At 39.3% G+C, this 19,640-nt stretch overlaps 1 protein-coding gene across 3 annotated transcripts in view; it reads left to right on the top strand.

Annotated features, from left to right (window-relative positions):
* LOC149020876 (MAP3K epsilon protein kinase 1-like) overlaps nucleotides 1–19,640 on the top strand; it is a 39,460-nt gene that overhangs the window by 3,748 nt on the left and 16,072 nt on the right. Inside the window, exons 4-15 of one of the 3 annotated variants that reach the window (XM_089149096.1) lie at nucleotides 1,251–1,324; nucleotides 1,457–1,547; nucleotides 1,966–2,049; nucleotides 2,521–2,625; nucleotides 4,497–4,628; nucleotides 5,497–5,568; nucleotides 6,602–6,708; nucleotides 9,231–9,342; nucleotides 9,532–9,921; nucleotides 11,148–11,456; nucleotides 11,541–11,585; nucleotides 19,402–19,581. In XM_089149096.1, coding sequence (XP_089005222.1) covers nucleotides 1,251–1,324; nucleotides 1,457–1,547; nucleotides 1,966–2,049; nucleotides 2,521–2,625; nucleotides 4,497–4,628; nucleotides 5,497–5,568; nucleotides 6,602–6,708; nucleotides 9,231–9,342; nucleotides 9,532–9,921; nucleotides 11,148–11,456; nucleotides 11,541–11,585; nucleotides 19,402–19,581 — 1,701 coding nt within the window. Of the gene's footprint in view, nucleotides 1–1,250; nucleotides 1,325–1,456; nucleotides 1,616–1,965; nucleotides 2,050–2,520; nucleotides 2,626–4,496; nucleotides 4,629–5,496; nucleotides 5,569–6,601; nucleotides 6,709–9,220; nucleotides 9,343–9,531; nucleotides 9,922–11,147; nucleotides 11,457–11,540; nucleotides 11,586–19,401; nucleotides 19,582–19,640 lie in introns of those variants that run through there. The other 2 variants (XM_089149097.1, XM_089149098.1) reach the window with 2 other exon arrangements.

Genomic DNA, 19,640 nt, shown 5'->3' on the forward strand with positions numbered 1-19,640 from the left:
GAAAGGGGGAATATGAAGAACCTTACTTTTCTTTCTCATGGTTCCATCAAACAATGAAGAGAACTCCAAATTTAAAAGGCCAAAACTGGTGTGGGTTCCACTTGAATGCTAGGATTATATCAAACTTAGGGTTTGATGGTTGAATTCATATTCTCTCCACCCAGGCGGGCTGTCCTCCCATCCCCTCACCCTCACAGTTGGGCACTTGGGCTGACACAGGCCTGCCTGTTTACCATGGGCACACCATGTGTTAGGATGGGGAGGATGGGCTGCCTGGGTGCAGAGGATCTGGACTTTTGATGGTTTGGCTGTCATTTGAAGGACGTGGAAGCTATCAGTGAAGGTTTGTGGTTTGAATGCTAAATTTGAAGCTTCAGCAATTTTGTTTTCTCGCAAACTTAAGGTCACCACTGGGTTTAGAAGGCTTAAAATAGGATAAATACGAAGTTCTTGCCCTAACTGAGCCTTATACCCACTGAGATGGACCCTTGAGTTTGGTCAAATTGACTTGGGATTTTTAGCATATCTCGGCCGAGATCTTGGTTTTCTGAGGGACCAAGGATCGAGATCTCAAACCATGTCATTCTCCTGATCACGACCTAAGTTATGCACTAGATATTCTATCTTCATTTTACTTAGATTAAAGCCTTTTGATTTCAAAGTTGCTCTCCATGACTTGAACTTGGTACTAAGCTCTACTTGTGTCTCATCTTTAGAAACAATATCATCAGCAAAAAGCATATCCCAAGGAACCTGATCTTGAATGTCTTTGGTTAGTTCATACATTATAAGTGCAAGTAAATGTGGGCTTAAAGCTGATCATTGATGCTTTAGAGTCCAGTATAATGCCTAAAAAGTGCATGTAGATTCCAGTAAGTGCTGGCTTTAATTAGTTCGGTGCTTGCTAAGTCATTGGAGTATGCTAACGCATATAGCTAGAGGAGAAAACTTTGCTTGAAAAGGAGGCCTTTCCTCATATTTTAGCTAGGGCTTTTTTTTTTTTTTTTTTTTTAATAAATAAATCAAGGGACATTTGTCAAATGATGTTAATACTGGTCTGTACTAATATAGTAAGTGGTTATAGCACCCAAAGAGTAAGATATGAAACTTAACAACCACGGTTCGAGATACTTCAAATGTGAGAAATTCAGGTGTTTAGGAACCATGTTTTGAGATAGGAACTTCAGGTCTTATCTATGTTACTTTGTTAGGGAATCAATCTGTTATTTATTTATTTGCTTACTTTGCAGAATTTGAATCATAAAAATATTGTGAAGTATCTTGGATCTTCGAAGACAAAGACTCACCTACACATAATTCTTGAGTAAGTACTTTTCAATTTACTTCACTAACCTGAATTACTTTGGTTAAGACCAAGCGAGTGACAAACATATGAGAAACTTCACGATGCACATTTGTACATTTTAAATTGTTGAATTGAATGTTTTTCTTGTAGGTATGTGGAAAATGGCTCTCTTGCAAACATCATTAAGCCCAACAAATTTGGACCTTTTCCAGAGTCACTTGTTGCTGTTTATATTGCTCAGGTTAATGCACAAGCATGCATGTCTATTTGGAAAAGCCTCCAGTCTGGGGCTACCGGACCTGTTCACAGGTTGGGGCACCCATAATGTTCCACGTGTCAGCATAAAGGGATCAGGACCTAAACTTGCATATATAGTTTTTTTTTCTTTCTTTTTCCCTTTCTATATATATATATATATATATATATATATATATATATATATATATTAATACTATTGGATATTTTTCATGTTTAATTCTTGTTTAGGGCTTCCAAATAACGTTAAATAGAACACATTGTAGGCATCCATTCATGCTGGTTTCTCCTCCCATTTGATCTCTTTTCTGGAATTCTCTTTATAATGTATCTGAATCCTTTCACTGGATTTTGCATTTCCAGTCTCTTTAATTTCTGTAATGGGGATTTTTCTTGAATGGCAGGTTTTGGAAGGTTTAGTTTATCTACATGAGCAAGGTGTAATTCATCGGGATATCAAAGGTGCTAATATATTGACCACTAAAGAGGTAATTTTCTTATTTAGGCTAATTGGGGGGGGGGGGGGGATGGTTGGATGTTGCGGCCATGAGGGTTATTTTTGGGGGGGGGGGGAGGATGTAATGCCTGAAGTTCTTTGCCCCTTAGCAGGGCATTCTTCCCGATATTTGAAATTGTATTTTTATCCTTTTATGTGTGCTTCTTAGTATTTTCCTCAAAAAAGAAATATATTGTGCTTCTGGATTTTGTAGTTTCGAACATTTTGTGTATCTTACAGAAAGATGCTGTTGTATAGTGCAAGTAGAAGTAATATGATAATTTGGGCACATATTTGCAGATTTAGGCTCTTCTTATCTGGTTCTCCCCTTCCCCCTCTTTCATCTTCTTTATAGGCTTTTGGGTACTTGCTAAATGCATTTTCTTCATTCCCTCTCTCACTCTCTCTCTGGTCTTTTGGACTCTTGCTGAATGCAACTTCTTTATATGATCCGTTCTTTTAGGGTCTTGTCAAGCTTGCCGATTTTGGGGTTGCAACAAAGCTAACGGAGGCTGATATTAACACACATTCTGCTGTTGTTGGAACGCCGTACTGGATGGCCCCTGAGGTATCTGAAAAAGATTTGTGTTATGTCAGATATTAGTTGCCTATTTATTTAATGAAACATTTTCTTAGTGTAAATTAGAGAACCCTCAAATAACATCTGTTTATAGCCATCAAATAAAAATAAAAGAATTGTCTAGCCAGACTGAAGCACTTTCTGCAACTGCCCAAACATTTTTTTGAACCAGACTACTTGGGATCAGAAAACTTCAGTACAATCCTAGCAGGCTTGAAACTTGAAAACAGCTCCTGCAAACGTAACCTTGGGTCAATCAAATGAGGGTTTAATAGTAGGGGAATTTCAGGCGTGTGTAAAAGGGTTGACCAGTGAAGATTTGATCTTTCACAGATATTGGAATTTTACTGGATTTGAAGTTTTAGAAATTTAGAGTTAGGCCTTTTGTGTTTGTAGAAATTGAAGATTGAGTGAATGTATGATTTCTAGTTGGAATTCGAGGATGGATCTGGGATCGAGCGTGCAGCTATAGGAGGGGAAGAATAGATCCATATATGGTACAAAACTGATACTTGAATTGCGCTGGGTGAGTTGTAGGTTTTCTAAAGAAGAACTAGACATGGGGGCTGCTTGGGTTTTGATGGATGGAATGGGCTGCGTAGGGGATCCCCATTTTTCCTCACAGGGAGGGGTTGATGTGGTCAAAGTCTGAAATTTTGTGGTATGGCTGGATAGAAAGTAATCATTGATTCACGAAATTAGAAGGTAAGAGATGGAATTTGAAAGGTTCAGGGTTTTTGCTGAACAGATTTGAGTCAAATGTCAAGAGGGTGGTAAGGGGTGTTCAGATCTGATTTGAGGCTGTTTTGGTGGAGGAATTGGTCTCTGGGGAAGTGGGAAAATTGACGAAAAACAAAAGCTATGGTTAGATTGTTGGAGGAGTAGAAGAAAATGATGAGGGATTGGGGATGATTCAACTCATTAACGTGGAAATAAAAGCAACGTGAAGGCTTGAAGCTAATACTTGAATTTGTGGGAAAATCCAGCGACTCTGAAGAATTTTGAATTAAGATTGAAGCTGGCAGCTTGTGGAAACTTGAAAAATTCGATGGAATGCTTTGTGTTTTGTTTTGTTTTTTTTTTGTTTTTTTTTTTTTTTGGGGGGGGGGGGGTATCCATCATATCATGCGCTCACCTGAGCAATTATATCTATGTTTGAAGTCACTATGGCTGAAGTAACTTTCAAACTTAAACTAGGACTCAGAAAAAGAATTTGGGACTCATAATGGAACTAGGATTACTGTTCATGTAAATGGTTTAGACTAGCTCCTTAAGGGTGAATCCAATGCTGAAGGCTTCTGCACAAGTGGTGTTCTTGGGGGCGGGGGCGGGGCGGGGGCAGGGGGGAGCACAATTTTCCTATGCAACCTTACCCTTGTAATTTATGCTGAGAGGCTGTTTCTATGCCTTGGCCTCAGGCTAAAATTGTGGTCTATTAACCATTTCACCAAGGCCTGGCCATAGACTAGCTACTTAAATAATGATTTGATAAAGGAGTAACTAAAAGTAAATAAAATACCCTAACTATGCCCATTATTTTAGTTTGCTATAGGCAGCCAAACTGTATCACAAGGCTGCATACATTTGCCACTCCCAGATCTTGCAGTAGTGGGAGCCCGTGCACTAGGATGCTCTATATTGACCTGTTAGTAAACCAGGCATAACTCTTGTTTTGCTATTCTAATATTGGTTGAGGGGAAAAAAAAATCTGATAAACAGTCATCATTCGTCCTAGAAAATAATAGCAAAAGAAAAAGAATATTTTTCATTGTTATAAATGCCAACTCATGGATTTATGCAGCAAAAAAATTGGATATAATATATTATTGCAAGCATATATAAACTGCTTCCCAATGCAGGTGATTGAAATGTCAGGAGTTTGTGCTGCATCTGATATTTGGAGTGTTGGTTGCACTGTCATAGAGCTTCTCACATGTGTTCCTCCTTACTATGATCTCCAGCCAATGCCGGCACTTTTTCGTATTGTCCAGGTCTGTTTTTGTCTATATTTACAAGCATTATTTCGGTTTAGGTTTATTCTGGATGATTTGCTTTTATTTTTGATAATAAATACCTAGATAGCCCAGAATGATGAGTTATTTCATGTATGCATTATACAGAGGTTGTGCATCTCTCTCTCTCTCTATATATATATGTGTGTGTGTGTGGGGTGTGTGTGTGTCTATATAGGGCAGAACAGAGAAAGAAAGAGAGCAGAACAAATAAATGATTGATTGGAAGTAGAAATCTCCCCACTGACCTGAGAGCTTGGTCAAGGTTTTTTTTTTCTTTTTTTCCCAAGAGTTGGAGATGAATTAAACAAATGGGGAAAACTCCTTGCTTGCCCGCTCACTAAAAAGCAGCTAAGTGAGGCGTGAGGCATAAGAATATAGTGGTGGATTTCAGGGTCAGGGTGTATACATGCACATGCATCCACAAAAGGTCTGTAATGACAATAGTGTCCCGCTAAACAGAGTACTGATACAGTAAGGATATACTACATAGTATAATGGTTCAGTGGTTCTTTGATTTCTTTCAAGAAGGTGTTGTATCTACTTTAATTTTGAAATGACAAGAGAATCTCTGTTGTTAATTTTATGGAGTTCTGTTTCTGTAGCTGTTTTCTATTTTTCTGAAATTTTTTGTTTATGAATTATTAGTATTTTTCCAGAGTCAGCATTGTTTTTTTAATTATCTTGAACTCTCAATTTAGTGTTGACTTTATGCATGTAGGATGAACATCCACAAACACAAATACTAATCATCATTCCCATCAAAAGATGGACTTACTGCATCAGTGTCACTGCGCATTGGATATTGTTATGAACTCACAGTTGAATGAATTGGCTTTGTGTGCAGGATGAGCGTCCACCAATACCTGATCATCTTTCCCCTGAAATTACTGATTTCCTGCGCCTGTGCTTTAAGAAGGTGATGTATGGAATTGTCAAATCTTTTATTTTTCAATCCTTCTTTCCAATGATTCAAGGGCTTAGTTTTAGACCTACTTTTGCTAGCCAAAAAACTGAATTGGGCTGCCTATTGATGAGTTGGTACAATTTTCTTCTATTCTCTTCTTTTTTTTTTTTTTTGGGGGGGGGGGGGGGGGGTTTGTTGGAGTGGGTGGGGGAGGGATTTGAAGCCACTTTTGGTGGGAAGCACTGAAACATACGAATTGAATGTAAAATACCTAGATCTCAGTGAGATGCTGTTACCTTGACTCATCCTATATTTTGTTTTGGACCTTCGTAAAACTGAGATATCTTGTAAAGACCTAGTTCCATGCTTTTTGCCTGGTCTTCTTTTTTTTTTTTAATGATTTGGTTTCAAAATTTTCAAAATTGCGTCTTAATAGTCTGCAGACATCTTTTTTGGGTACAGAGCAGGATCTGTGGTTTAAATCCCGTGGGCAGAAAAACTATATTTGTACACATATCTAATGAAATAGGATCTGTGGTTTTATTTGAGTCCTCTTAACATTTTTTAAAAATCTCGATACTGTATATCTTGAAATGTGACAAAACATGTACTAGTAAGAGAAAAAGCTCAAAATGTGACAAAACATGTATTAGGAAGAGAAAAAGTTCGAAATGTGACTAAACATGTACTACTAAGAAACTTATCTCATGAAATATTTATGGACTATGTCTCTTCCCCAAAAAAAGTTATGAGATCATATAAATCATAATAAATGTGTTGTGCATATTGGTATATGACTTTTCACTCTCAGAATTGCATTTCTTTTGAGCTGACAAGGATTGATTGTACGGTTGTACCTATTGGGCTATAATTTCGTAACATTTAAGTGAACCATGACTTCTGCAACTTATTGTAGTTGTTACTCAAATCGCTTTTTAGCAGTGAGATGTATGGTTCAGGCTGAGCTTCTACCATGTCTAAAGACATTTCTTTGATGTTGCTTTATTATTCAACTGCTTTATTTGACATTGAGAAGATATTTCAGGACGCTAGGCAGAGACCAGATGCAAAGACATTACTTCTGCATCCATGGATACAGAACTCAAGACCTGCTTTGCAGTCCTCTCTTCGGCACTCCAGCGAAACAATCAGGTAGTCAATGATAAGTTGTAGCTTCCTGTTGATGATCCTTTTTTTCTTTCCCCCTCCTCTTTATAAATGTCCCTAATGTTCTACTTCTTCAATCCTTCTTTCTCCATCCCCTCTGCACCCCTCTCTGTCTGATCAGTTTGATGGTGGGATGGTTAGGAATATTTATGTTGTTTTCTTGCTTTTATGTTAGATTTGGTTCTATTCAGCTGGAGATAAGAGTGTCAATTGCATTCGAACTTTTTCAGTTTTGGGCTCCACTTTGAAACCTATTTAAAAAGTAAATAGGCATGTAAATTACAATTGGGAATTGTAGATTGAGTTATAGTTCTTAAGGTATTGCTGCCAACAGCTGTTTGCGCAGGTCTATCCCTTATCTTCTCAACTCTTCTCTTGGTTCAGTGTGATTTCCTTCTTCCCAGGTTCATCTAGCCAGATCTATTCCCTTCCCCCCCCCCCCAAAAAAAAAAAAAAAAAAAAAAAAAAAAGGAAAAAAAGAGAGTAACAACTACTTTCCCAGATCTAAATTCTTCTTTAAATTTCTGTTATCTGTTTCCTCCATTTTTCTTAATACCTTCTCTATTTACTGTTAACAATATCTTGGAATTTAGAAGAATTGGTATAAGTTCCCTAATATCTCACTATTTGGGCCTGAAACTTGGGGAACTTATTTCATAATCTATGTCTATTTGGCTTGTCAAGTTTGACAGAGGACGTAGTGGTTAGAGAGATTTGAACCAATAAGAGTGCTACTATTCATTCCATTCCATGGTTGTTAAGAGGTTGCCAACCGATGACAACACCTACATGTCAAAGATTCTTGGTCACCATAATTTCCTTGGGTGCCTAGACGGGTGCCTCAACACCTTGTTAGTGTGGCCTTGCTTTTTGGACCCTCTCCAACAGTATGATCGCCTTGTGATCTTGATAACTATGCTTTGTCTGTATATCTTTTGGAAAATTTAACTAGGTTTCTGGCTTTTGTTGGTGTGGAAACTAGTTGCTTTCAAGAGATCTTTGGTTCTTTGAATTAGGAATTTAATCCTGTAGTTTCAGCTGGGTAGGATCTGCCTTGACTGGGATTTCTGCAACCAAGATTGTTTACGCTGGTTCTTGTTCCTTAATCGTGAAGAAAAACTATTCTTTTACAAGTATTTAGGACCTCCTCGGTGGTATTTATGGTTAAATCCTTATTTTAGTTGGATTTCATTGTCCATCTTTCCTGCTGAAATTGCAGAGCATCCCTCACGTACAACAATGAACCATGATTTGCCCTTCGGGTTGTCCTCCTTTATCCAAAGGTCTTGACCATCATTTACTTACATAACTGCCATAACACCTCTTAATTGAAGCATTGGTTACTTTCTGGGCCAGCTATGACACTGAATAAGGTAGTTGAACCCAGAATCCACACCAGACAGTCCCCCCCCCCCCCCCTTTTCTTTCTTTTTTTCTTGTGATTCATTATTGCAGTCATGAATATTTTATATGAACTAATAGGTTGCATGATATTCTGGAGATAAGACTTGAATTTGTTTTTGCTGACTTGGAATCCTTTTATGAGCACGTTTGCTCCAAAAGGTTGGGTATAAGAAATGCTTCACTTTATGCAGTTTTAGATTCAACTGGTGTAACGGGGGAAAAGGAAAGAGGGAAAGAAAGGGTCTGAGTTTTGATCTGTTTTCATGCTACTTACACTATCATTAGTGTGAATGGAAGTGAAATAAATGGTTTCTGTAATGTGAGGTCTTGTTAATTAATGACATTGCTTTCATGACAGTTTCTGTTTCTGGGAAGCGTTTCTTGAGAATCTATGAATATAATTGTCCAAACATTTGGAACATCTGTCCATGAAATTTCTGTGATAATCTAAGAAGGATTTTTAGAATTTCTTGGGTCAGTTTCTTGCAAGATCTCTCTTTTTTCTTCTTTTTGTTTTGGGGTGGGGAGGGTTGTTTTTTTTTTTTGCGCCGGGGGGGGGTACACTGCCTTTTGGACCAACCCAAACCCAGTGAGTTTCCAGACCTAGATGAACCAGGTCCAGTTTGAGTCACGGGTTTGTTAGGTATTTAGTTTATTTTGGTAACTATGTATTATTCTCTTAGTTTTAGAAAGATGGATACATTTGTAAGGGTTAACTTGTTTAGTAGGATTCTCAGGAGATTATTTCCATGTCAAATTCCGTTTCTTAGTTTACTATTTTCCTTTGTTAGCTGGATTTCTCTAAATAATAGAATGTATTAGGATGAAAATTTCAGATTGGAAAATATGGTCTGAGTTTATGTTTGTGAGAGCCTACATGGTTTGTGTGTGCTTGTGAGCACTCTTTTTCCACTCTACCCTTTTTATCATGCCATTTCCTTTTCCCTTCTTCCTATTCTCCTGCTTTTTTCACTGTCAAACCCATCATGGCAGACCGCTTCTCAGGTCTACATTATGGAGGGGGAAAGAGGGTGCAAAGAAAGAGTAATTTCTCAATCTTAAGTTTCTATAAGTAAATCTCTGAAAATTCTAGTTTCATGCAGAAATATACAGGAAGGTATTTCTATGGCTGCAGAAATTTCAAATGGAGATCAGAGGAACAGTGAAACTGCTCCTGCAGAGAATATGAAAAAAGATGCCTCTGAATTTAAAATGGTTAGAACCTTGGAAACTTGATCACTTTTATTGTGTGAAACTTGGTCTCCTTTGGAACAGGCATCTCATTTGCTGTTAGTATCTGAGTTGTGGTTGAACCTTAAAGGAAAATTCCTTTCTTGATCGGAACATTTAATTTAATGTTCTTCCTATTATTGATAATTGACTTGGTTAATTTTCAAACCTCAGGAGGATTCCACAAAAGAATTATTAGCTGTGGATGCTTTTGGTATGGTCAATTCTCCTAAAGACCAGAATTCAAAGGGTGAGCTTGTTCATGAACATGCTCATCTAAGAGACGATGTTGGCTCAGATCCTGATCCTACGTTAGCCTTGTATGACAAGTTCTCCACAAAAAGTCCTGGAAAGTTGATATCGATGCATGTAGAGGCTTCTACTGATTCCACCAGTGCAGTGGAGCTAACGAGTGTTGGTAATCGGTATGAATCAGTAGTGAATGGTGAGGTGGAATATCCAGAGTCAAAAAGGAAAAATGTAATAACTGGACAAAATGAAGGGAAAGGTAGTTCTGTGCTTGAGAATGGTTTACACGGCTTTGGAAAGATTAGTCCTGGAAAGGTAAATTTCCACTATTTATGCCGTTTATTTTGATTATATCTGTCCCCAGTTTTCTTAAGAAAAGATTTGTCTATTGTTTCTCTTTAGTATTTTCCCATAAGGTGGGTTTAAGAGACATACTTGCATATGCATGGACATGTGAAAAAGTCTATGACTCACTCATATGAAGTGCATAGTTTTGACTATTCAAGTTACATGTACTTCAATATTCTATTAGACCAAACCATACTTCATAGATTTTAATTTTCTGCAGGCTTGCAATGTTTGCTTTGCAGACCAAATAATGGGCCTGATTTCTTTACTTTACTCGGCAATGTAGAGATGTTGGAGTAGGAGGTCCTGGGCAGTATCTGATCCTCATTAATGGGTCTCCTAGAGTTTTTTCTACAGCTGCCAAATGATCCACAATCACCATTCTACACCTCCTTGTTTGTTGTAGATGGTCTGTTATTCCACAAGTTGATGTGTTGGCCACATAGAACTTTGGTCACATCTCTCCACCTCCTCCATCCCACTTTAGTTCTTTGTGAAATTGTCAATTGTCCATATCTCGCTCTTGCCATTTCATCATCTATTAGTAATCCTAGTAAGAATCAAGTCAAAAAATCCTAATTACATCACACTTATAAACTAGTAACTTAATCTTGATTAGAATAAGGGATACTATTTTCTTGGGTGAATGGGAATAAGTGATATTGTAAGCAAGTATAGTAGTTACTACATTTCTCAATTAGCAGCAGCCATTTAAAAAGAAGAGTGAGTCAATTGGCAAAAATGCCCTTATGCTTCACTGCGAGATGCCTCCCTTAATTATTTTAGTTCATCTGTAAGTGTAGCTTTTCTGGTAGCAGAAAATGTGTCCTCAAAATTATATTGCATCTCTTTTGTGATTCTGTGTCCTGTTATAATCTTGTGCTATGATTCATGCTGTCATCTTACGTCTTCGCCTCCAACAGTCAATTCTTCCTAGAACTTATCATGATATTGCTTTTGCTGTTCTTGATCTTATTGTGGATTGTGCTTCTTGCTGTTGAATCAGAGTGATGTGTTGGATCGGTGGTGTATGCACATTTTTAATGAAAGAAAAATTGATTTAACATTCTTATTAATTTCTGCACTAGATCATATTAAACCCTCTTAATGGAACGTAAAAACTTTTTATGGATTCATGCATTTTCATTTGTTGAATTGCCAATCTAATAATTTTAATGAACTGTCCTTTTTAGGGTGTGAAGGCATCGATCAGTTCTGGAAGCAACGAATTGAGTAGATTTAGTGATCCACCGGGAGATGCTTCCTTGGATGATTTGTTTCAACCATTGGACAGAAATCAGGAGGATCGGGTATCTGAAACCACAAACTTTGCTTCTTCATCACATACGAACCATGGAACTTCACATGATGTGGGATCAAATGATCTGGCAGCAAAACTCAAGGCTAGAATGGCTCAGAAACGATTGGAGAATGGAGCAGGGCAGGCAAATGGTGGAAACCTGTTACGCCTCATGATGGATGTGATTGGTATTGACAGTTCGGTATGTTATGTGGTTTATACTGTGTGTCTAAGTTGTTCTTGTTATTGTTCATCCTTGACATTTGATGCATTCTTTATTCAACAGGTATTTGATGAAAAATTGCCTGGAGAGAGCCTTTTTCCGTTACAGGTGCTTAGCATTCTTTTCATGTTGATTTGTTCTATGATATAGGTGTAATTTACATTTATGTCATGCACTTGTCCAACTCAGGAAATATATATTATATGATTCCAAGAGTGGCATGGATCCAACCAACAAAGGAGCATACTTCTGTAGGCGTATTCTACGTCTCTTGCATGTTGTCTTAACGGAGCCTCACTAGCAAGCAGTGTCTTTAGATGACTAATTTTGCAATGCGTACACCTGAGAAATTGATTAGGGAATCAGCAACCTATCTTAGAGTTCAAATGCATACCTGTGGCAAAAGCATGAAAATACTCAGATAACTTTTTGAATCCAAAGATGAAACAGAAAAATTGGAATGAAGCTTCTCTGTATGGCATACATGGTTTTAACAGCTACGGGAGAAGGAAACATTAAAAAAGGAAAGTACATGTTAACCAGACGTGGTTGAGCCTTGGTAACTCTGTAAAAGTTTTTTCCTGAAATTTTTTTTTGGGTGAATAAATAATTATATTAAAGAAAAGAAAGCAAGAGAACAAGGTCTTTAAGAAGAAGATCGAAAAGAAGAACTAAGACCCCAGGAGACAACAATAAGCCTGTTTCTTGGGGTATCGTAAACAGGGGGATGGGGAATAGCTAACAATCTAGAAGAAACATCAAAATAGATGGCATTGGAAATCCTGTCTATAGTTTGAGATTTGGAGGTCCATCTTTGAAGATTGCACTCCCATTGAAGGTGATGGATCAATGCACAAATACTAGCTTATCGATCCAATCGCAGATGGAAGAACTTGAAAACTTTCTCAAAATCCAAGACCAATCTTGTCCAAACCTGTAGGAACGCCTCGAACGGGGCCAAATGGATGCAATGGCTTTTCCCGTATAGATCTGGAGAAAGGGCAAGAAAAAAAAGAGGTGCTCAAGATTCTCCGAACCGGACCAACAGAGGATGGGATTAATGGGGATGTGGCGGCCAATAAGGAAGGATTGGGTGGGAAGAGCGAGGTTGAAGGCTCTTCAGAGGGTTAGGGAGTGTTGCGGAATGTGGCTTTTGAAACCAAACCAATGGGGGCCAGGGGGTTTAGGGCTATGGGATTTGAGAAGGTTCCAGCCCGATGAGGTGGAAAAGGTTTTGGTGGGGGAAGGGAGCCAAATGGTGAGGTCGCAAGGGGAGCTAGAGAGAGTAAAGAGAGATTCCCAAACCTGTGTGAGAATGGGCAGGGGGACATGGATTCAGGATCCATTAGAGATGAAGGTTGCCAAGGGGGTGGATTTGGGGATATGAGTGTTATAGACGGTGCGGGGGCCAAAGTGGTTAAAGAGAATGTCCATTGGATGCCACCGGTCAAGCCAGAAGGAAGTGGAGGAACCAGAAGAGATGGAGGTAGAAATAGCCGAGATGGCGCGGGGACGAAGTAAGAGAATTTTCCTCCAAACCCATGAAGGGTTGGAGGGCATAGAAACAATCCTGAAGGAATTCGACTGGAGAAGAAAAGAGTAGACCCACCTAACCCAAATAGAGTCATGTTTTGAGGCAATTTTCCAGATGATTTTGAGAAGGCAAGTTAAGTTAATATCGGTGATCCAACGGATACCTAGGCCACCTTCGGAGGTAGGGCGACAGATGGAGGACCAAATTGACCGGGTGGATGAAGCACAAGGCTTCCTGCCATTTTCAAAGGAAGGCACAAAATAAAGATTCCATCGCATGGATGTTGGACTTGGGAACGGAGAAGATTCTGCTCCAATAGAGATAGGAGGACTAGAGAACAGAACGGATGAGAATGACTTGCCCGACAAAGGATAGAAGCTTACTCTTCCAAAGTTGCAATTTCTTACGAATGTTGTCAAGCATTGCAAGGCAGTGGTGACTAGTGAGCCAACCGAGAATGAGCGGGATGCCAAGATATACCACGGGAAAGGAGCCAGGCGAGAAACTTGAGAGCTGGATAAGAGAGGCTTGAAGCTGCTCCGGGATACTAGAGAGGAAGATGGTGGACTTGCCGAGATTAACCTGAAGGCCAGAGAGGGATTCAAACTATGAGAGAGTTGAGAGTATGGATGATATGGAAAGGTGGTCCGCTTTAGAGAAGATCATGAGATCGTCAGCAAAAGCAAAATGGGTGAGATTTAGGGATTTGCACTTGGGAATGGGGGAAATGAGAAGCTGATCAGTTTTTGTTTGAAGGATATGGGAGAGGACTTACAAGGCTAAAGAGAAAAGGTAGGGAGAAAGGGGACAACCTTGGCGGATTCCAACTCGGGAAGGGAAGCATCCAGCTGAGGATCCATTGGCTATGATGGAGAATCGGGGAGTGGAGATACAAGTATCGATCCAGTGGATGAAAGGGGCCGGGAAACCTATGGAAAAGAGGATATCGCTAATGTAATCCCAGCAAATGGAATCGAAAGCTTTATGAAGATCAACCTTAAGGAGTGCAGCTGCGGAGTGGTCGGATCTATCAATGTCGGGAACGATCTCTGCGCGAAGAAGAATGTCATCCGCAATATTGCGGCCTGAGATGAAGGCCGATTGATAGGACTAACAAGGGAGGGAAGAGCCTTTTTAGCCTATTCACAAGGACCTTAGAGATGAATTTGTAGATGAGGTTACAGAGGGAGATGTGGTGGAAATCAGAGAGAGAAGAGGCTCCTTGCTTTTTTGGGATGAGACAGAGGAAGGTTTGATTGATAAAGGAGAATTGGGAGGGGTTGAAGAAGAAGCTATGGATGGCACGGACTAGATTGTTTTCAACGAAATCCCAAGAGGCAAGGAAGAAGCCCATATTGAAACCATCAGGACCCAGGGCCTTGTTGGGCTTGTGGGAGTGGATGGTAAGAAGGATTTCTTTCGTGGAAGGGATAGCACTGAGAGAGGAGATGAGAGAAGGATCAATGACTTTGTTGATGAAGTTGGGGGGAAGGGGGGTGCGGGGCAGGAGAGAGGGAGGAGACAAAAGGTTGGAGAAGGAGACAATCTTGGCCTTGATACTAGCGGGATCGGAAATGCAAGAACCAATATTAGTGATGAGGGAGGTGATGGAATTGAAGTTATTCCGGGCCTTGAGAGATCGGTGGAAGTAGGCAAGAATTGGAGTCCCCGAGCTCAAGCCATTTGATTCTGGCTTTCTGACGGAGGAAGCTTTCTTCAGAGGAAAGGAGGGAGGAAAGCTCAAAGGAGAGGGTTTCTCATTCTCAGCATGGGTGGAGTTGGAAGGGTCATTTTGGAGGAGGGATTGAGTGATCTGAAGATTTGATCTACAAGAGGAGATCTTGGAAGTGATATTGCCAAAGGAGGAGTTCGAGGATCGAAGGGCTTCCTTAGTCTTGCGAAGCTTGCGGGCGAAGGCGATAAGAGGGAGAGAGTGACAATGGACCGGCTTAGACCAAGCTTCTTGAACAATGGGGAGGAAAGAAGGATCCGAAGTCCACATATCAAAGAATTTGAACGGCTTCGAACCAAAGGAGTTGGGAGGCGAAAGCTGGACAAAGCAGGGAGAGTGATCAGAGAGGTTGGAATTAGAGAAAGAAGCATGGGAAGATGGGAAGGAGGAGAACCAAATAGGATTTGCTAGGAAGTGATCCAGCTTGGAGGCGATTTTGGCTGAACCAGAGCGATGATTATGCCAAGTAAGGGGATGGCTCGACCAACGGAGGTTGGCAATACCCGAGTCATCAATGCATGCATTGAAATCATCCATCGCAGCAGGATCAGGAGAAAAGCCACCGACTCACTCATGGGAGAATCTAATGATGTTAAAGTCCCCACCAATACCCTAGGGAATATCAGGGGAGGCAGAGGAGTTGGCTTTGATAGATAATTCAATGTTTCTTTGCACCATTGTACGTTATACTTTGGATATATATTGGTTGACTTTGGACATGGCCAAATAAATTGATCGGGGATGATGGACACTATTTCTTGTGCTTGCCATGGCTTTGACTAGTTGCTGCTTAGGCATCCAAGCTCTTTTTTGGGTCCACGGTGGCAGCATGCCTTGTTGACGCTCATACGTTGAATTGATTTATGTTATTGCTTTGTTCTAAATATGCGTTTATTATTTCTTATGCTTTGTTTATTATACATTGGCCTTCTCATATAAGGCCATTACTTGCATAGTAGTATCATATTGAATTGATATGGATTCTATGTTGCGTATAAACTTAGTTATATAAATTATCATTTCTATATCATGTGTGTTCATTATTACAAGCCTCGGCTGGGGTGCTTTATCAGTAAGCACCCTCCAGTGCCTTGAAAACTGATGCTCATCCCACATGGTTTGATAAGTCTGAATAACCCGTGTGTGCATTGTTTTAACTTTAAGACCATTATTCTTCTGGCATGTAATGAGTTCTCTGGGAACTCTGTCCCATTGTTGTAATAAAATCTAGAACCCACGGGAGATTATAGACATGGTTTCAGGTTTACTGTACATTACGTCAACTCTGCTAAGAGGAGCCATGTGTTGAATGGTTGAGAAGTCATATCCAAAGAAAGAAGGTCTTGTGCCAGGGATGTACTATGGTGCAGGGTTCAACTTGCAATAGATTGCTAGAAATGAGTGAATGATGCTTCATCTTGATGTTCTCTCATTCATAATATCGACGCTAAACTTTCGTCATCATTTCTGGAAACTTCGTTGATGCAGTATTCATTTGGCAAGAGAAGGGGTGACAGCTTTCTGCTATTTTTTGGATCAGTTTTCTGGTTCATTCTGGTTCTGCTTCTAGATTTGGTTTACTTAGATAATTTCCAAATCTTGAGTTTCATTAGACTTCAGAATCTTGTTTTCTTCATTTTTATTATTGGCAAGTTGTACCGAAGTCTTGTTTTTTTCATTTTTATTATTGGCCAGTTGTTTTGACTGACTAGATTAGGCATCTACAAATACTGACCTGATTTTATTTGGTTTCCTATTGACTTCTAGAGACCTATTAGAGGAAGTCCCCAAACACAGCCTGGGATAGGAAGTTTCTGTTGTCGTTCCTGTTTTATTTTTTCCATCCATGATTGGGTCTTAAGAAACTTTATAAATGACAGTAAGAGGCTATAGCCTCCTTATGATATCTGAATAAAGATCCTTAATCAGTTGGTCTGTGTATTTGCCTTATCTGTGGATTTAAGGGTGTTGGTTCTTGCTGCTGCTGTGGAGTCAGTAGCATTTTTCTTTTGTGGATTCAGCTGGTAAATCAGGTGGATTCCTGATTGTTATTTATTTTCATTTCTCTTTCCTGTTCTTTAACAAAATTGGTCAAGTGCTGCACTTTCTTTAGCATATGATTTCTTGTTTGCTGGTAATTCTTATTGATGTAATATGTTTCAAAGGTAGTTTGGTCCTAGGGGTATTTAATTCCTTATGTCTTTATGATCATACCCCATTTTATTTCTACTAGGGGGATCTAATTCCTTGTATATATTTTAGAATGTTCTCCAGACTAGTAGAAATAAAAATGGGGTATGATCATAAAGACATAAGCCACTATTAAAAAAATTTCACACTTATTTTATGTTTAGGAATTATTTCAGTTGTAGTTGATGAATGAATCCATGCTTAAGCCCTCAGAACACCCCACAGTGGCAGGAGCCTTGTGCATTATGTGCAACCTTTTGTTAAGAGCATGGTTGTTTTTATCTTTGATATTGGTAGATGTAGATTGAATAATGTGGGCGACAAGTTAAACAGCCCTTCCTACACATGATATATGAAAATTAGCTGTTATTGAAGATCAGTAATTGATGGTCAATTAGGAACAGATGAAAGGGGTGAAACCCTTCAAAAAAGTTAGTTCATAACCCAACATCAATGTTATGGATGGCAGTTACAAAATTTTCTTGGAGGCTGACCTCTTATTTGGTGGATCTTTTGTTTCTTTGGGTGGGGGAAGGATTATGGTGGTCGGATGTCGTATAGGAAGATTTTCTGTTCATTTTAAATAGAATGGAAGAAATTTTGCAAGCTACTAACTAGATGTGTTAGTGGTTTTCGGGATAATTATTTTTAGAGGTATAGGTTACATTTTCTAACAAAAACATGGTCGTTTATCTTAAGCGAATAGTTGTTATTACTTCTGAATTTCTTTGCTTTCCCTTTGGGATCCATGTGGCTGAGTTTCTGACCCCATTAAGTTTGGATAAGGCTAAGTTTGTTTTGTTTTGTTTTTTTTTTCTTTTCTGTATTACTTTGGATTTCATTATAGGTTCCAGTTTACATCCGTCGACTTGCGTAATGAAACTTGAATATACACAATTTAGCTGAACAATTACGGAGTTTCATCCAAAATTGGAGCCATGGAAAAGGCATTGGCAATTAATTGGGTTGTATTAAGCCTCAGGTACCCTAAATTTTAGAAAGTGACATTCAGGGAACCTCATGTTTGAAAAATGACATTTTAGGGGGGGGGGCATTATTAACAAGAAACCAAATAAAATTTCAATTTTATCCTTTAAAATGGTGTTTGCTACTTGCATCCACCATCCACTCTCTCCCTTTCCCACTCTCCTCTCTTACCGTCTTGCTACCTCCCTCTATTTTCCCTCACCAATCCATCGCAATACCTCTCCTTTTCATCCTCTGCTCTTACTGCCGCTGCAAAGCCATCTCTGATATGTTTTGGACTTTTTTGAAATTGCTTCAACCCAAGGATGTAGTTTACCTTGGGAGAACACGTCATCCTTAATCTCACTTATTAAACTCCAAACCTGTTGAGCATCACCCACCAAACTCATGTGGTTTCAAAGCTGAAGTTCTTCCTTGAAGACATCAACAGCAATATTTTTTCCCCTCTTGGACCATCTCAGGGCCTCAATGAAGTGCAGCAACCAGTTAATCCAGGCACCCACCACAAGCACAACATTGTAGAGTCCTATTGCAGGTGACTGTGCTCCCATGGCAGCAAGGTACTGCATATCAGGCAACAAACCCTTCCAATTGGGGTTTCTCTGATATCTACTATGTTTTTCATATCTGCTCAGGCAAAAGTTTTCCCTTTTCCAGACACAACCAGAGGTTGCTCAGTGATTTGGAGCAAAAATGCTACTTTTCAAGTTTTTCACTTTTAAGACTTGGGAATGCTTGTTGAACCCTAAGGCTCTTGACTGGAGCTAAGAGAGTTGAAATCTCAGAGTAAGCTACTTTTGGTGATGAGCATTAGGCAGATAACCCCAGGCCTCCCTGAAATGTTACAATCGTCAACCTTAAAAATGTTACTTTCTTAACTGGTACTAAGTACTAACATCTTCTGGATTCATCTCTTTCCTTGTCTATTTGCATGCCATGGAACAAGGCCTATAAACTCTACTGGCTGTCCAGAATTTATGGTTCTACTTTATGCTTGCTTGAAACAAGGTTTCTCTAGCTTGTGATCCACTTTTTGATGGTCATCAAATGCAGCTTATAGATTTTTTTCAACGTCCTTGTATATTTTTTGGAAGAAATATACTTGTATGAAACTTTTGGAGCAGATGTGCAAGTGTAATAAAAATGCGACCTTTGAATTTGTGCCATGGTTATGTTTGGAATTTGGATCGAGTATGTCAGGTCAAGTAGAATTGGGTAGGTCAAAATTCTTCAACGTGAAATCTGTACCAATTTTTTGTTCTATCATATTGTTATTGTGGCTCAGAAGCTGACCTATGTAGATTCCATGATATACCTTCCCCTTTAATGATATCTTGTTAAATGTTGACTGGAAATAATATTCACTCTGACTTGACAATCTCTGACTTCTTGTGGCTTTCTGGTTACATTTAGATAAAGCCAACTGCCAAATAGTAATGCTACTCATCAAGTTACTCAATATATTTCATTTTCAATTTCAGGCAGTTGAGTTTAGCAGATTAGTTAGTTCACTGAGGCCAGAAGAGCCAGAAGAGGTGATTGTCTCTGCCTGTCAGAAGCTTACTGCATTTTTTCATGAACGCCCTGGGCAGAAAATAGTCTATGTTACGCAACATGGTCTGCTTCCTCTGATGGAGCTGCTTGAAATCCCTAGGACTGGTGTACGTATGCTCTATCTGAGGGCTTGACCTCAAATTTTTAGTTATTGCAATAGTAGTCA

This window comes from Hakea prostrata, chromosome 3 (genome assembly GCF_041222555.1).
Source record: "Hakea prostrata isolate BN-2017 chromosome 3, UWA_Hpros_2, whole genome shotgun sequence".
In the NCBI taxonomy this organism is placed as follows: domain Eukaryota; kingdom Viridiplantae; phylum Streptophyta; class Magnoliopsida; order Proteales; family Proteaceae; genus Hakea; species Hakea prostrata.